General features: G+C 47.9%; 1 protein-coding gene and 1 non-coding gene across 5 annotated transcripts in view; one reads left to right on the top strand and one right to left on the bottom strand.

Annotated features, from left to right (window-relative positions):
* SAE1 (SUMO1 activating enzyme subunit 1) overlaps positions 1-16,324 on the bottom strand; it is a 74,268-nt gene extending 57,944 nt beyond the window's left edge. For 2 of the 4 annotated variants that reach the window (XM_027079969.1, XM_027079968.1), the window contains exons 1-2: positions 16,126-16,324; positions 326-437 (exon numbers count right to left, since the gene is read on the bottom strand). In XM_027079969.1, coding sequence (XP_026935770.1) covers positions 326-437; positions 16,126-16,223 — 210 coding nt within the window. In that variant the 5' untranslated portion in view covers positions 16,224-16,324. Of the gene's footprint in view, positions 1-325; positions 438-12,532; positions 12,557-16,125 lie in introns of those variants that run through there. The other 2 variants (XM_027079971.1, XM_027079970.1) reach the window with 2 other exon arrangements.
* Positions 6,725-6,831, top strand: LOC113606281 (U6 spliceosomal RNA). Its single transcript, XR_003427471.1, has one exon. It is a non-coding gene; the product is annotated as a U6 spliceosomal RNA (small nuclear RNA).
* Positions 16,325-16,588: the final 264 nt, after the last annotated feature.

The following is a 16,588-nucleotide window of genomic DNA, read 5'->3' as shown; positions in this document are numbered from 1 at the left end:
CCCAAGGCAATTCTGTATTTTAAATGAGTGATTCAGGTGATTTAAAGGTACAAATTGGAAGAGCACTCCTCTACTCCTCACAATCACCCTCCAAGGGAGATGCTAACTCCACTTTACAGATGGGAAAGGTCATCACCCCGTAGGATATGGTGGAGCTGAATTCAAACCCGGTGCTGGCGCTGTCAGTCTCCAAGGGCTACGGTGCCACTGACGCCAGCCCTCCTCTTTCACAGCCCAGAAGGGGCAAGTAGGAAGGCACGAAATCTCCACGTGTTTATACCAAAGAGGGAAGATGGCGAAGGAGAGTGATAAGGCGGCATCTCACCTGCTCGTGATCCAGCATGGTCAGTCCTTTCACTCCGGCCAGGATGAGATTCTTGGCGATTTCAGCCCCGAGTCCCTTCATGCCAACAAGAAGCACCCGGGAGGCCCGCAGCCTACAAGGCAGATATTGTCAACAGGATGAAAGAGGACAGTGGAAGCTCTCCGAGTTATTGAAGAACAAAACAAGACAAAAATAGGGAAATGATCTTGGATTTCATTAACTGCACTTAAGCATCCAGGCCTCAAATCTTGAAAAAGAGACAGGCTCCAATCTATCCTGCTGAGAACAATTCATTCAACAAATATTTATTGAGCATCTACTATGCCAGGCCCCCCTCCAAGGTGCGGAAATACAGCAGTGAATAAACAGACACAATTCCTGCCCTCAGAGCTTGTATTTTGTAGAGACAGACAAACAAATAGAGATATATAATATCTCAAAAAGTGAAGAAAATCAAGCATGGTATGGATCAGGAATGATGGAGGATGTGAGTTTAGTCAGACTGATCGTGAAGGCCTTTCCACAGAGGTGCTGAGCAAAAAATGAAGGACATATATACAGATACTTGGGAGAAGAACATTCCAGGTAGAGAAAAAAGCAAGTGCAAAAGCCCTGAAGCAGAGGAGTGCTTGGCATATTCCAGGAGCAGGAAGGCAGATAGAGCAGCTGAAGAGCAAAGGGAAGAGTGAGCAAAGGGAAGAATGGGGGACTTCCCTCGTGGTCCAGGGGTTAAGACTTCACCTTCCAATGCAGGGGGTGCGGGGTTTGATCCCTGGTCAGGGAACTAAGATCCCACATGCCTCCCCGTCAAAACACCAAAACATAAAACAGAAGCGATAATATAACAAATTCAATAAAGACTTTTAAAATGGTCCACATCAAAAAAATCTTTAAAAAAGGTAAGAATGGTAGATGAGGCTGTAGACAGAGTCAGGGGCCACATCATGAAGGCTCTTACAGGCACTGTCAGGATTCTGGATTTTATTCTAAACATGATGGAAAGCCATTGGGGGCGGTTACAGTTGGAAGGGGAAGAGTGTCACAGTTAAGGTGAGAGAGGATGATGGCTTGAACTAGTGTGACAGCAGAAGAGAAGGGGAGAAGGGGTACTATTTAAGCTATAACACACAAGGTGGCATGAAAGAGGGCCCATCTGGGAAGTGTTTAGCTCATTCTGAGCCTGTAGAGTGACAGAAGATGAGGCTTAAAAAAAAAAATGGTAGGGCTTCCCTGGTGGCGCAGTGGTTGGGTATCCGCCTGCCAATGCAGGGGACACGGGTTCAAGCCCTGGTCCGAGAAGATCCCACATGCTGCGGAGCAACTAAGCCCGTGCATCATAACTACTGAGCCTGCACTCCAGAGCCCACGTGCCACAACTACTGAAGCCCGCGCACCTAGAGCCCACGCTCTGCAACAAGAGAAGCCACCGCAATGAAAAGCCCGTACACTGCAATGAAGACCAGCCCACGCACAGCAACTAGAGAAAGCCCACACACAGCAAGGAAGACCCGATGCAGCCAAAAATAAATAAATTTAAAAAAAAAAAGGTAGTCAGAGAAGTCTGGACTTAACTCTGAGGTCAGCAGAAGGCAGTATAGGTCCACAATACCTTATTCGAAATCCCTTGAACCAGAAGTGTTTCAGAATCAGAATTTTTCATATTTGAAAAAGGAAATAAAGGGAATTTCCTTGGGGTTCAGTGGTTAGGACTCCGTGCTTTCACTGCTGAGGGCCTGGATTCAATCCCTGGTTGGGGAACTAAGATCCCACAAGCCGCCCAGTAGGCCAAAAAAAGGAAACAAAGAGTTTGCATCATATATCATGAAAAACCCCATCAGGATCTTAGGCAGCACCCTGTAATCAAACTCATTAATATTTTTGCAGCAAATGTATGATTATTCACACTGAAAAGCATTAGTAAGAACTAAGAACGGTCTCACCTAAATTCAAGTTCTGCTGACCAATGAGTTTGCTCCTAATTTATGAAATGAGTCCATTCTCATCAAGTACCACTACTAAGGAGAACATGCAGAAACTCTTTTCCAAAAATGGTTCTAATAATTATGGACACTTGCATGTCATCAGGCTAGAAGTCTTTAATGGGAATGATGGCTGATAAAATCGAGTCCTGCACTGATTCTTTTTTTTTTTTTTTAATTTTTGGCTGCGTTGGGTCTTCGTTGCTGTGCGCGGGCTTTCTCTAGTTGCAGTGAGCAGGGGCTACTCTTCGTTGAGGTGTGTGGGCTTCTCTGATTCTTGATGCTGGCAGATTTGGGATTTCCTTCAGTGATATGACCAAAGGGTAAAATGGCGGGGGGTAGGGGGGAGGGAGAGAACATTGACATAGGCATATGTCTGGGGCTCAGCTTCTCCATTATTGCTTTTTTCTACACGGCCCTTCCACTGCCAACCATAGCCTAGGTGACAGGAGCCTTTCAAGTGACAATTCTACTTCACCAGAATAATTGGGCAGAGGGCTTAGGGCATACAAGCAAGGTAAATAACAGAGATGATCTGGTAGTAGTGGAAGGTAAGGCAGCGAAAATGGGAGGGAGCCAAGACTGAATGGGTTTAAATGCCAGCTTAATGGGTTTTTTTTCCTCTGTCAGATTTTTTGAACATCAGAATCAAACCCATCACTGAGCCCTTTTGTAATTAAGGCAGTAGGGATTGAAGAGATGTTCAAATAACTTTTATGGAGCACCTGTTCTATGATGGGGAGGATGCCAGGTGGTTTTGCATACATGTTTGACCAGGTCGTCGAGGAGATTAAATCATGAAGTCAGAATTGGTATCTCCATTTTACAGATGAATAGACTGAAGGTCAGAGAGGTCGTGCAGTTTGCCTGGGTCACCCAGTTAGGAAGTGGCAGAGCCAGAAGTCAAGCCCAAGTCTTCACACCCGGAGGGCGTTAGTGATGGGCCATGCTCGTTGCTGAAGGAGCAGCAAGGAAAACAGTGCCCGAGGAGAAGTTAGTGGGTTTGGAGATGAGGGGGCCATCGGTAACGTCTGAGGGTACAGATTTCCCAGAAGTGAGTGGGGCCGGTCTAGCTGTATCCTTGAGGTAGATACAGCAGCCAAACGGGAAAAGACTGTCACTCAGACTGAGAGGGACTGTGGAACCTGGAGTTCCAGGCGCAGCAGTGTTAGGACCAGGTGAAGGGAGGGCTCGCAGGCTAACAGTGAGAGCAGAGACCTGGAAGGTACAGCTAAATGCACGGCTGCTCAGCCTTTCTAATGTCAAAGGTTTGGTATGTGCACGATGTTCTCTTTGGAAACATTGCATATTTATTATATGTGCTGATTCTCAAGGGATTGGAGCGACTCTGGAAGGCTGCGTGGCTTCCTTCCTCCTCCCCTCTGCTGGTGTAATGCTATCAATCTGTGATAAGAGACCTGCTCATTGCTAGCATCTCTGTTATTTACCTTGCTTGTATGCTGTAAGCCCTCTGCCCAATTATTCTGGTGAAGTGGAATTGTCACTTGAAAGGCTCCTGTCACCTAGGCTATGGTTGGCAGTGGAAGGGCCGTGTAGAAAAAAGCAATAATGGAGAAGCTGAGCCCCAGACATATGCCTATGTCAATGTTCTCTCCCTCCTCCCCCCCCCCCATTTTACCCTTTGGTCATATCACTGAAGGAAATCCCAAATCTGCTAGCATCAAGATCAGTACAGAGGGCTTCCCTGGTGGCGCAGTGGTTGAGAATCCGCCTGCCAATGCAGGGGACATGGGTTTGAGCCCTGGTCTGGGAAGATCCCACATGCCGCGGAGCAACTGGGCCCGTGAGCCACAACTACTGAGCCTGCGCTCTGGAGCCTGTGCTCCGCAACAAGAGAGGCCGCAATAGTGAGAGGCCCGTGCACCGCGATGAAGAGTGGCCCCCGCTCGCCACAACTAGAGAAAGCCCTCGCACAGAAACGAAGACCCAACACAGCCAAAAATAAATAAATAAATAAATAAAAATCAGTGCAGGAACAAGAGAAGCTATTCATTCATTCATTCATTCATTTTTAGCTGCGTTGGGTCTTCGCTGCTGTGCACAGGCTTTCTCTAGTTGCAGCGATCGGGGGCTACTCTTCATTGCGGTGCGTGGGCTTCTCATTGTGGTGGCTTCTGTTGTTGCAGAGCACGGGCTCTAGGCTTCAGTAGTTGTGGTGCACAGGCTCAGTAGTTGTGGTGCATGGGCTCAGTAGTTGTGGCTCATGGGCTCTAGAGTGCAGGCTCAGTAGTTGTGGCGCACGGGCTTAGTTGCTCCGCGGCATGTGGGATCTTCCTGGACCTGGGCTCGAACCCATGTCCCCTGCATTGGCAGGCGGATTCTTAACCCCTGCACCACCAGGGAAGTCCCCCACCTGCAGACTTTAAATCACAACATTCCACACACCTGAAACACACCCTGTCTTCCTCTCTCTGCCTAGTCAAGCCTTTCCTCCAGACCTCAAACCCAACTCGAATGCCATTTCCTCAAAAAGTCCTTATCACAGCACTCAGGCGAGTACCCTCTAAACTCTTCCAGTAACTGCTCCACAAAAATGCCTCTGACATAAATCACATGCAGCCCGTGGCCTCTCTAGAATCCCTCCATCCTAGAGAGCTCCATAGACTCTGACTGCTCGGGAGGGTTTTGGGGTTTTGTTTGTTTGTTTTGTTTTGTCTTTGTGGCCATGCCTTGTAGCATGCAAGATCTTAGTTCCCCAACCAGGTATCGAACCCATGCCCTCTGCAGTGGAAGCTTGGAGGCTTAACCACTGGACCACCAGGGAAGTCCCTTGGGAAGTTTTTTAATTCAACTGCCAACAACACTGAATATCATGTTTATGTTTTTAATCCTTAACCATTCTAGGGGCCCTGAGATTACTGCTTATTTATGGCTCAATTACATAAAAAGCACTTAAAATAGTACCTGGCACATAGTCAGCATTGAATGAATGTTAGCTATCATTACTCAGGCTCTAATGCAGCAATTCCCTTCTTGGAATCAATCCTGCAGAAATACTCACGTGGGCACAAAAATCATGTACAATGCTATTCACAGCAGCGTCGTCCACCACTTCCCTCCATTTTCACAGCCACACAGCCCTACTCTGAGTCACCATTTCTCACCTATAAAAACCACAAGAGTGGGCTTCCCTGGTGGCGCAGTGGTTGAGAATCTGCCTGCCAATGCAGGGGACACGGGTTCGAGCCCTGGTCTGGGAAGATCCCACATGCTGCGGAGCAACTGGGCCCGTGAGCCACAACTACTGAGCCTGCGCGTCTGGAGCCTGTGCTCCTCAACAAGAGAGGCCGAATAGTGAGAGGCCTGCGCACCGCAATGAAGAGTGGCCCCCGCTCGCCACAACTAGAGAAAGCCCTTGCACAGAAACGAAGACCCAACACAGCCAAAAAGTTAAATAAATAAATAGCGTTCCCTTAAAAAAAGAAAAAAAAAAAACCCACAAGAGCCTGACACCTGGCCTCCCTGCTTACATTCCTGCCCCCAACAATCCACTGTCCCCACCTCAGGTAGAGACCTTCTAAACCTGACCACGCCACTCTCCTGCTCAGACCTTTCAATGGTTCCCATGCAAGCTCCTTACCAACAGCCCTGCATACCACTCCTGCCTGTCTCATCCTACTCTCTACCCTGGTAACTTGCCTACAGCCAGGCTGGCCTTCCTTGATCCCAGAAAATGCCACATTTGCTCCCACCGTAGGACTCTAGCATTAGCTGTTCTCTCTGCTTCTTCCCCTAACTCTTCACATAACCCATTCTTTAGGTCTCAGCTCAACTGCCCCTCCTTAAAAAAGTCCACACTGGCCACCTAATCCAAAATAGGTCTACGTCTTTTCTATCTAGAATTTTGCTACTTGTTTATGTGTTCATTCCTCGTTCCTCCATTACAATGTAAGTAAGCTCCAGAAACCATGGTATCTCTAGCATCTATGACTGTGCTTGGGACTTATCACACTGTTACTCCAATTACTATTGAATTAATAGATACACCAGGACTTACACCAGGACTTCCCTGGTGGTGCAGTGGTTAAGAATCCGCCTGCCAATGCAGGGGACACGGGTTTGAGACCTGGTCTGGGAAGATCCAACGTGCCGCGGAGTCACTAAGCCCGGGCGCCATAACTACTGAGCCTGCGCTCTAGAGCCCGCGAGCTGCAACTACTGAGCCTGCACGCCTTGTGCTCTGCAACAAGAGAAGTCACTGTGATGAGCAGCCCACGCTGCAACGAAGAGTAGCCCCCGCTCGCTCCAACTAGAGAAAGCCCACACACAGCAATGAAGACCCAATGCAGCCAAAAACAAATAAATAAAATTAATTTATTTAAAAAAAAATACACCAAAAGAAACCCAAATGTCCATCGGCAGAACTACATAAAGCTGGTACGTAATAAAACAACAGCTAGTGCTCTCTTCAGCAGCACACATACTAAAATTGGAATGATACAGAGAAGATTAGCATGGCCCCTGCGCATGGATGACACGCAAATTTGTGAAGCGTTCCATATTTTTTGTAAAGCAATTATACTCCAATAAAGATGTTAAAAAAAAAAAAAAAAAAGATGATCAAAACAACAGCTAGGGCTTCCCTGGTGGCACAGTGGTTGAGAGTCCGCCTGCTGATGCAGGGGACACGGGTTCGTGCCCTGCTCCGGGAGGATCCCACATGCCGTGGAGCGGCTGGGCCAGTGAGCCATGGCCGCTGAGCCTGCGCGTCCGGAGCTTGTGCTCCGCAATGGGAGAGGCCACAACAGTGAGAGGCCCAAGTACCGCAAAAAAAAACAAAACAAAATAACAGCTAACGGGACTTCCCTGGTGGCACAGTGGTTAAGAATCTGCCTGCCAATGCAGGGGACACGGGTTCAATCCCTGGTCCAGGAAGATCTCACATGCCACGCAGCACCTAAGCCTGTGTGCCACAACTACTGAGCCCGTGTGCTGCAACTACTGAAGCCTGCACGCCGAGAGCCTGTGCTCCGCACCAAGAGAAGTCACTGCAATGAGAAGCCTGCACACCACAACAAAGAGTAGCCCCCGCTCGCCACAACTAGAGAAAGACAGTGCACAGTGACGAAGACCCAACACAGCCAAAAATAAATAAAACAAAATAAATTTTAAAAATAAATAGATTAAAAAACAAACAAAAAAAAAAACAACAGCTAACACTCACTACGTGCCAACCACTGTTCTAAACTCTTTACGTGTATTATGTCATTTAACCCTCACGACAATCTTACAAGCTGGTACCTTGTTATCCCTATTTTGCAGCTGAGAAAACAGGCACAAAAGAAGTTAACTAGCTTACACAGCTGGTTACACAGCTAGAAAGTGGCTAATATAACCAGCTAGTAGAGAAGGGCAACAATAGGGTAGAGTGATTGAGATGGTGCGCTCTGAGGCCACACTGCCATGGTGCACACCTACTATGGAAAACTAGGCAACCATTAAACAGAATAAAATAACACCAGTCAACGCTTAGGATACACCTACTGAATGCCCAAGCACTGTTCTAAGCAACTTACATGTACTAACTCTGCAAGGCAGATAGTACTATTAGTCTTAATTTTACAGATAAAGGAAGCTGAGTGTGGTAGACAAAATAATGCCCCCCCCCACCACGCCTATGCTCCTCATCCCTGGGGTCTGTGAATAAATTACATTACGCCACAAAAGGAGTTTTGCTGATGTGATCAAATGAAGGGTTTTGAGATGGGGGTATTATCCTGGATTTTCCAGGTGGGTCCAAGCAATCACAAAGGCCCTTATGCGAGGGAGGCGGAAGGGTCAGAGTTAGAGGAGGAGATGCGATGACAAGCAGAGGACTTGCTCACAGAAGAGACTTGAAGATGCTTTGGAGATGAAGAAAGGGGCCACAAGACAAGGAATGCAGGTGGCTTCTAGGCACTAGGAAAATCAAGCAAACAAATTCTTCCCTAGAGCCTCCACAGGGAGTACAACCCTCCCAACACCCTGATTCTCCTTTAGCCCAGGGAAACATTCCAGACTTCTGAACTCCAGAATTTGTGCTGTCATAAGCCACGAAATTTGTGGTAACTGCTACAGCTGCCAATAGGAAACTAACACTGAGGCTCACAGTTCTTAGGGACCTTGCTGAAGACCACACAGCTACCAAACAGCAAAGCAGATAGCAACTCAGGCGATACTGCTCCAGAGTCTATGCTCTTAAAGTGATATGTTTCTCAGGATCACAAATAAATATAAAATTACACTGACATACTGGGTGTAGAGTCTATTGGTAACAACAGTGACAGTAGGGACTTCCCTGGTGGCGCAGTGGTTAAGAATCCGCCTGCCAATGCAGGGGACGCAGGTTCGAGCCCTGGTCTTGGAAGATCCCCCACGCCACGGAGCAACTAAGCCCGTGCGCCACAACTACTGAGCCTGCGCTCTAGAGCCCACGAGCCACAACTACTGAGCCCGTGTGCCACAACTACTGAAGCCCACACTCCTAGAGCCCGTGCTCCACAACAAGAGAAGCCACCGCAATGAGAAGCCCGCGCACCGCAACGAAGAGTAGCCCCCGCTCCCCGCAACTAGAGAAAGTCTGCGTGCAGCAATGAAGACCCAATGCAGCCAAAAATAAAATAAATTAAAAAAAAACAAAAAACAGTGACAGTAATTACCAACCACAGAGGACTCACTAAGTTCCAGGCACTGAGCTAGGTACAATACATACAGTGCCTCACTGAAACCTTGATTATGGTTCTTCACTGTTTTTCTCTCAGAAAAAAAGCACACATCCTAAATGTTGCATACAATTTCTCTCCCTAAAAGGCCAAGTGGCTCCACAGGCCCCCAAGTAGGCCATCACGTTTCCATAGGAAAGGATCCACGTCTGCCTTGAGAAACGAAAAAACTGAGGTTCAGAAAAGGTGTCCAAGCTCTCACAGCTAACGGGTGCCCAGAGCTGGGATCCCAAATTCAATTCTAACCAGGATCTGTGATTTTTTTTTTTTTCCCTCTCTCAATGTCTCCCCCATGCTGCCTTGCATATAGTAGGTTCTAAATAAATACTTGCTGATTTACTCTCCTCTCTACTTCTGCTGCCATGGGAATACCTTTTCAATTTCTGGGAAGGAAGGAACCAGTCTTTACACCACAATCTGAATTCACAATACATACTGCAAGGTAAGTCAAGACAATGAATTCCACTCATGATTAAAAATTCTGAAGACGACCAAATTCATATTCAAACCACATTTATTGAGAGTCTAATGCGTGAGAGTGAGTCATGCAAAAATCTTGTATAAGATGATTTCAAGTAGGGCGAGCACAATGTCCCCGAGGCCAGAGAGAGCTTTAGCATATCTGAGGAACATAAAGATACAAGCAGCCTGAATGGAGTGAGCCAGGGAGATGCAGGCAAGGTCGGACAAAGCAGGGCAGGAAAGGCAACGGATTTTTAAAGAACTGAGTATACAGGAAATCACTGGAAGGCTTTAAGCAGGACTGCTGTGATCTGTTTTTTAAATTTAAATCAGTTTGGCTGCTGTGTGGAGGATGGATTATAAAGAGTCACACGTGGAACAGGGGAGACCAGGGAGGAACCGTTGAGGTGACCTGAGATGATGCGGGTAGCTTGGACTAAGAAGGGAGGATGAGACAGAGCTTGAAACAGAGCCTAGAGGAATTCCCTATAGACTGGATGTGGACAGAAAGGACAGAGGTTCCTAGGTTTCTGGTCACTGTGACCAGGAAAATGATGGGGCCACTTGGAAGATCTGACCATTTTCTCCTTCTAAAAATACTCTCCGCTTAACTAACAGTACAGTCCTTTTCACTTAAATCTACAATCCTGCCCCATCCAACTGCCCATTCATTATACTTACTTAAATGTCCTGACAGAATCCAAGACAGACCTTAAGACTGTTCCTCACCTCGATCTGCCTGGGCAAATCTGCTCCTCCTACAGTCTTTCTTGTCCTTTTGGAGTTTCCCCTCATCCCACTGACGCCTGCTTTATCTCACTTATCTCAACCTATTTCCTATTTAGTTTCCCTTATTTTGTGGCTGGTGATTTATACTTGTCAAATAATGGTAGCTATAACTTACTGAATGCTTTCTGTGCGTAGACTCTATTCATGCATAATCTCATTTCTTTCTCAATAATCTTATGATGTAGATTCTGTCATTCCCATTTGATAAGTGAGAAAACTGAAGCACAGAGAAGTTAAGAAATGTATCCAAGGTTAGATAACTATGAAGTTCTGGAGCTGAGATTCAAACTCAACTATTAACCACTAAAAAATTGATCCTTATATGAAACAACCAGGATTGGCCTCCAGTACACACTCAGTCACTTTCATGGCAAGTAGGTGCCTATGGAACCAACTGAAGCGCTGTCTGAACAGCAGCAGTGTAGGGTAATGAGTGCTTGAAAACAGGGAAGTTTTTGGAGCCCCTTTCCTGTAAAGTCAAAACTTCAGTTGAGGGCTTCCCTGCTGGCACAGTGGTTGAGAATCTGCCTGTTAATACAGGGAACACGGGTTCGAGCCCTGGTCTGGGAGGATCCCACATGCCGCGGAGCAACTAGGCCCGTGAGCCACAACTACTGAGCCTGCGCGTCTGGAGCTTGTGCTCTGCAACAAGAGAGGCCGCGATAGTGAGGCTCACGCACCGCGATGAAGAGTGGCCCCCGCTCACCACAACTAGAGAAAGCCCTCGCACAGAAACGAAGACCCAACACAGCAAAAATAAATAAATAAATTACTAAACTCCTACCCCCAACATCTTAAAAAAAAAAAAAAAACTTAAGTTGAGTCCTTAAAGATTTAGTCACACTCACCCCTCCTTTTTTGCAGATGTGGAACCTAAGGCCAAGAAACTGTTGTGACTCACCCAGGGTCAGAGAGCTAGTTAGCAGAGCTGGGAATTGAACCCAGGCTTCTGGACTTCCTAGGTCTTTGCAGTGTACAATCATTTCATCCACTCAACAAATATCTGAATGCCTACATACTTGCAGGCACTGGGAATTTAATAGAGACCAATCAAAACCCACATCTTAATTACTGGACATTTATAAAGTGCTTGCCCTCATGGAGCTTATCCTCTACTTCTCCCTTCTCAGTCACCCTCCTTCCTCACTCTTAGATAGGGGACAAATGACCGCTGAGTGGAAGGAGAAAAATTAGACATGCCTTTGTTGTGAAAGTCGGTGCAAAAACTGAAGCACAGTCTGAGAACATACAGGGCTGCCAGCTTCAACACTCTCCTTTATGTTCATCTGATTGAAAGAATGAGCCTCCCATTGTGGCTAATGAACTACTGTGGAAATAGCAGTGAACCTGAAGTTAGTGGCTTAGAGTCAAGTCCTCCTTCTTCTATGTACTTGGTGTGTGACTCTGGGAGAGGTGGCTCCCTTCCCTGAACCTCATCCACAAAATGGGCTCAGCGCCACAGCAAGAGATGCAAACTCACGTGCTTACAGGGGCCAGGCAATTCTATCAATGAGTGAAGCAGAGCTGCTGGAGACAACGGCCAAGTAGAGAGCCCAGGCTCTGTGTAAAAGAGCCTCGGGACTTCCCTGGCGGTCAAGTGGTTAAGACTCTGCGCTTCCAATGCAGGTGACGCAGGTTCGATCCCTGGTTGGGGAACTAAGATCCCACATCCTCGCGGTGCAGCCGAATAAGAGAGGCGCCCACTGCTTAGCTCCAACCAATGTGGATATGTCTGACCTTACTATTTTTCAAAAGACAGAAATCAGAAACTGTGAAATCTCCATATGTGGGGAGGGTGGGGTTGGTTGGGAGGAAGACATAGACACATCTTCCCAACTTCTCATTATAAAAAATTTCAAACATACAGAAAAACAGCAAGAAGAGTTAACGTTCTGCTCTACTGGCTTTACCCATATGCCGACATCACAGCACTTCACACCTTTAGCATGCAACTCCAAAAATATGACATTCTCCTTCCTAACCACACTATTATCACATCTAGAAAATAATTCCCAAATATCATCTAACAGGACTGAATACTCAAATTTCCCCTATTGCCTAAAAGATGTATTTTAGGGAAGTTTTCTTTTTGAACCAGGATCCAGTCAGGGTTACACCTTGCATTTGGCTCCACTCTTTACTCTCTTAATCTAGAACAGTCCCTTCTCTTGTTTTTTCCATGACATTGACTTCTGGAAGAGAACCAGGGCAGTCGTCTTGTAAAACGTTCCACATTCTGGACATCTCATCATTACCTCAATGGTGTCCTTTAATTTGTTCCTCTGTTCTGTGAAAACATGATATCTGGCAGGAAAACATAGAAGATGATGCACTGAGGTTCTTATTTCACTACATCAGAAGACACATTATTAAATATTTCTAAGTGAAGTCGATTTTATTCCTTCTGATGCTCAAACTGCCCCAAATTTGGCCAATTCTCTAGATTTTTAAATGCTAGCAACTAATTTCAAAAAAATTAAAACACTGTATGAGAGATACACACCATTTTTTTGGTTTTTTTTAATTTTGAGCCTTCTTTTAATTTATTTATTTTTATTTTTGGCTGTGTTGGGTCTTCGTTTCTGTGCAAGGGCTTTCTCTAGTTGTGGCAAGCGGGGGCCACTCTTCATCGCGGTGCGCAGGCCTCTCACTGTCGCAGCCTCTCTTGTTGCGGAGCACAGGCTCCAGACGTGCAGGCTCAGTAGTTGTGGCTCACGGGCCTCGTTGCTCCGCGGCATGTGGGATCTTCCCAGACCAGGGCTCGAACCCATGTCCCCTGCATTAGCAGGCAGATTCTCAACCACTGCGCCACCAGGGAAGCCCACACACCAGTTTTTAACCTCCAGACTGTATGAGTTCCCTTGAAGACCCTTTTTATTATTATTTGTCTCCCTTCCAATTCTCTGACAACCTTGGTCCAACATTATAGAGTCAGAGGCAAAACTGTAGCCAGAATGCAGTCTGTCCATTCGCAGGCTGCTTTCTATTTCACAAGGATCCCCAGTCCCCAAAGTTCTCCTATCCCACCTGGAGTTCCCTTAGAGACAAGTCAATTTGCTTTGCGGAGCCTCCTTCCTTTCTGTACAGAGGAGGAAATCACTGCCTTTCCTTCTCCAAAGAGCTGCTATGAGACTCAGCTGAAAAAGGGACAAGAGAGCACTTTAATCAACTCTGTAAGACTGTATACAAATCTATAGATTCCAAATTATAGGGTAACCCCTTCCTACCCTCCCAGGACCCTCAGCCAATCCTTTTCAGGTTCTCCGCTGAGTTCCAGACATCTTCACTTCCTCAGAATAGCTCCCATCTCCCAAGAATTCCATACCCCGACTCTGATTTGCCCCTTAGGTCACCTCTCCCTCAGGAGCCCTCCATCCATTCTTTAATGCTCCTCAGATAAATCATTCATTCCTACCCCTCCGACAGATCTCTCACTAATTCCAGTTTAATCCTCACCAACTTTACCCCGCCTCAAACAAAACCACCTACTGCCCCCAACGCCTGGAATCAACCCTTCTAGTACACTTAGGATCCCCTTCTCAACCCTTCAGGAACCCCTAACACTCCTTCAAACGGCAGTTCCTAAACTCATTTGACACTGTGTCTTCAGCCCCATTCTCATCATTTAATCCCCAATCTTCTATTTCAGGTGCCTTCAACCCTCAGACCAGTGCTTGCTAATGCCTCGTAATGCGCCCTCCTCCCCAGTCACAGAAGGCTCCACACACCTAAAATGAGCCTGAAGTAACCCCCACCTCACCCCACCCACCACACACGCTCTCTCACCAAAAAGCTGTAGAAGCTCCCGCCCCTCAAACCTCTTGAACCGCCTGCCTCCCCAACCCTTGGATCAATTAATTCTGCCCTCTGTACTCAGGCACATCACATAACCACCCCCCATCACTCAGACCTCATCACTGAACTCAACCACTCACATATTTATTTCTACTTAGATGTGTAGTAAACAGCTAAAACGTTAAGTCCAAAATAGAACTGCTGACTCTTCCCCCACCTCAGTCAATGAAGGCACTTCCGTCTTTCCAACTGCTTCGGCCAAAAACCTTGAGTTCTGCCTCTCCCACTCCACACATTTAATCCTTCAGCAAAGCCTGTCCCCTCTACCTTCAAATTATATCCAGAATCTACATCTGATCCCTTCCCTAGAGTTCCAAGCCACCATTACTTGCATCTCAAGGGGATTACCGCAGTAGCCCCCTAAGCGGAATCCTTATTTCCACTTCTGCCCACTTCCACCTGTTCTCCATGCAGCAAGAGCGATCCTTTTCAAACACAATTCAGATCGTGTTACTCCTCTGCTCAAAACTCTCCAACAGGTTTCCCAGCACACTTAGAGTTCAAAAGCTACCTCCTGGGACTTCCCTGGTGGCACAGTGGTTAAGAATCCACCTGCCAATGCAGGGGACACGGTTTGAGCCCTGGTCCGGGAAGATCCCACATGCCGTGGGGCTACTAAGCCCGTGCGCCACAACTACTGAGCCTGCGCTCTAGAGCCCGCGAGCCACGACTACTGAGCCCACGTGCCACAACTACTGAAGCCTACATGCCTAGAGCCTGTGCTCCGCAACAAGAGAAGGCCACCGCAATAAGAATCCCGCGCACCGCAATGAACAGTAGCCCCCACTCGCCGCAACTAGACAAAAGCCCGCGCGCAGCAACGAAGACCCAACGCAGCCCAAAATCAATCAATTAATTAATTTAAAAAAGCAAAAAAAAGGTACCCCTCATTTGGTTCCAGCCACCCTGTTGCTCTCATTTGCCAAGCATGCTCTGGCCTCTAGGATTTTACACTTGTCCCCTATGCTAGGAAGACCCTCCCAGATGGCCACAGGGCTCTTTCCTTTCATACAGGTCCGAGGCTCAATGTTACCTCTTCAGAGGCCTCCCCTGGCCACCCTATCAAAATAGCTCTCCCACCCCACCATCCGTTATTGATCCTCTTTCCCTGCTTTATTTTTCTCCCTAGCACTTGCATTGCCTAATATTTTATTATTTTTTATGTGCATTGCCTCCCCCACCGGAACGTAAGCTCCATGTGGGCAAGGAGTCTGCCTAGTTCATTAATACCCGCTCAGCGCCGGTGGCAGGTGCTCAATAAATATCTGATCATATCGACCACCTCTTTCAAAGACCTCATCCCCTCCGATAATTACTCCCCCATACCCAAGGTATCCCCAATCCTGTCCTCTCGGGACACACCCCCAGATCTAGACACAAGCAATCTCTTCGGGTACCTCCAGCACCCCCAGACTCTCCGAGCCTCTCAGGAACCTCACTTGAAATTACTTGCTCCAAAACCCCTCGGAAAAAACCCTCACTCTTTCAGACTGGCCCACTCCTTAAAGGCCACAAAAATGAATGCAAGCTCTCATCTACTGGGCTCGCCAGTCTCCCCAGCAACCAGCAGAGAACAGGTTTCCACTACCTATGAATGAATGAACTATGCCCCCCCGCCACTTTCATTGTTTCCATGCATTCCTGGCCCCTCCTATTCCCTAAGTCCCCAACCCCGATCCAAACGCCACCATCGCTCCCTTCGGGCGTCGAGTTCCTGAGTCTGCATCCTCCGGATCGCTCAGAACTCCCCCAGCTCCCCTTCTAGAGGTCGCCAATTCCTCGGAACAGCCCTCCCACCACCTAGGACGTCCCCGCTTCCCATACCTTCCGAGGAAACATCCCAAATCAACCCCTCCAGTCCTCTCAGGAAGGCGACCACGGCCGGGTACACGATTCCCGCCTCCTCTCTTCAAATTAAACCCTCCGGCTCCCCAACGCCTCAGGCCAGACCACCCTCCAAACCCTCAGTCCCACAAGCCGCACCGGCCCTTACCGTTTCTGGGCCTCCAATCCCCAGAGACGGATCTGCCGGTCATACTGAGCCGCCTCCTCCTCGCTGATACCGCCGCCTGCCTCCTCCTTCTCCACCATGGCGCCGGCTCTCAGCGCCGGAGCTCTGGTCCTGCTCACGGCAACCGCCCGCCGGCCCCACAAGCCGCCAACCGCCACGGGCCGCGCGCCCAGGCCGCATCTGCGCCTGCGCCAGGGATCGCGCCTGCGCACTACCTTCTCCAAGCCCCGCCTGCCACTGGACCCTGGAACCACGTGGACCTCCTTAGCCTCCGAGGTGGGCGGGCATCAGCCAGTCACGTGATGGAGTCTCCTGCCAATCCTGGCCAAAAATCCGCGCGGCTTCTGGCCCCACAAGGATACCCAAGTGGTTGTTTATGAGGCCTTCAATTCAGCAAGTAAAATGGAGCGTCTGCCGAAATCCCGGTAACGGGGATGTTGTGAAA

Source organism: Aethalodelphis obliquidens, unplaced genomic scaffold (assembly GCF_003676395.1).
Source record: "Aethalodelphis obliquidens isolate GAN/ISIS:26980383/991018 unplaced genomic scaffold, ASM367639v1 scaffold43, whole genome shotgun sequence".
NCBI classification, from domain to species: domain Eukaryota; kingdom Metazoa; phylum Chordata; class Mammalia; order Artiodactyla; family Delphinidae; genus Aethalodelphis; species Aethalodelphis obliquidens.
This window is presented reverse-complemented; position numbering and strand designations above follow the sequence as displayed.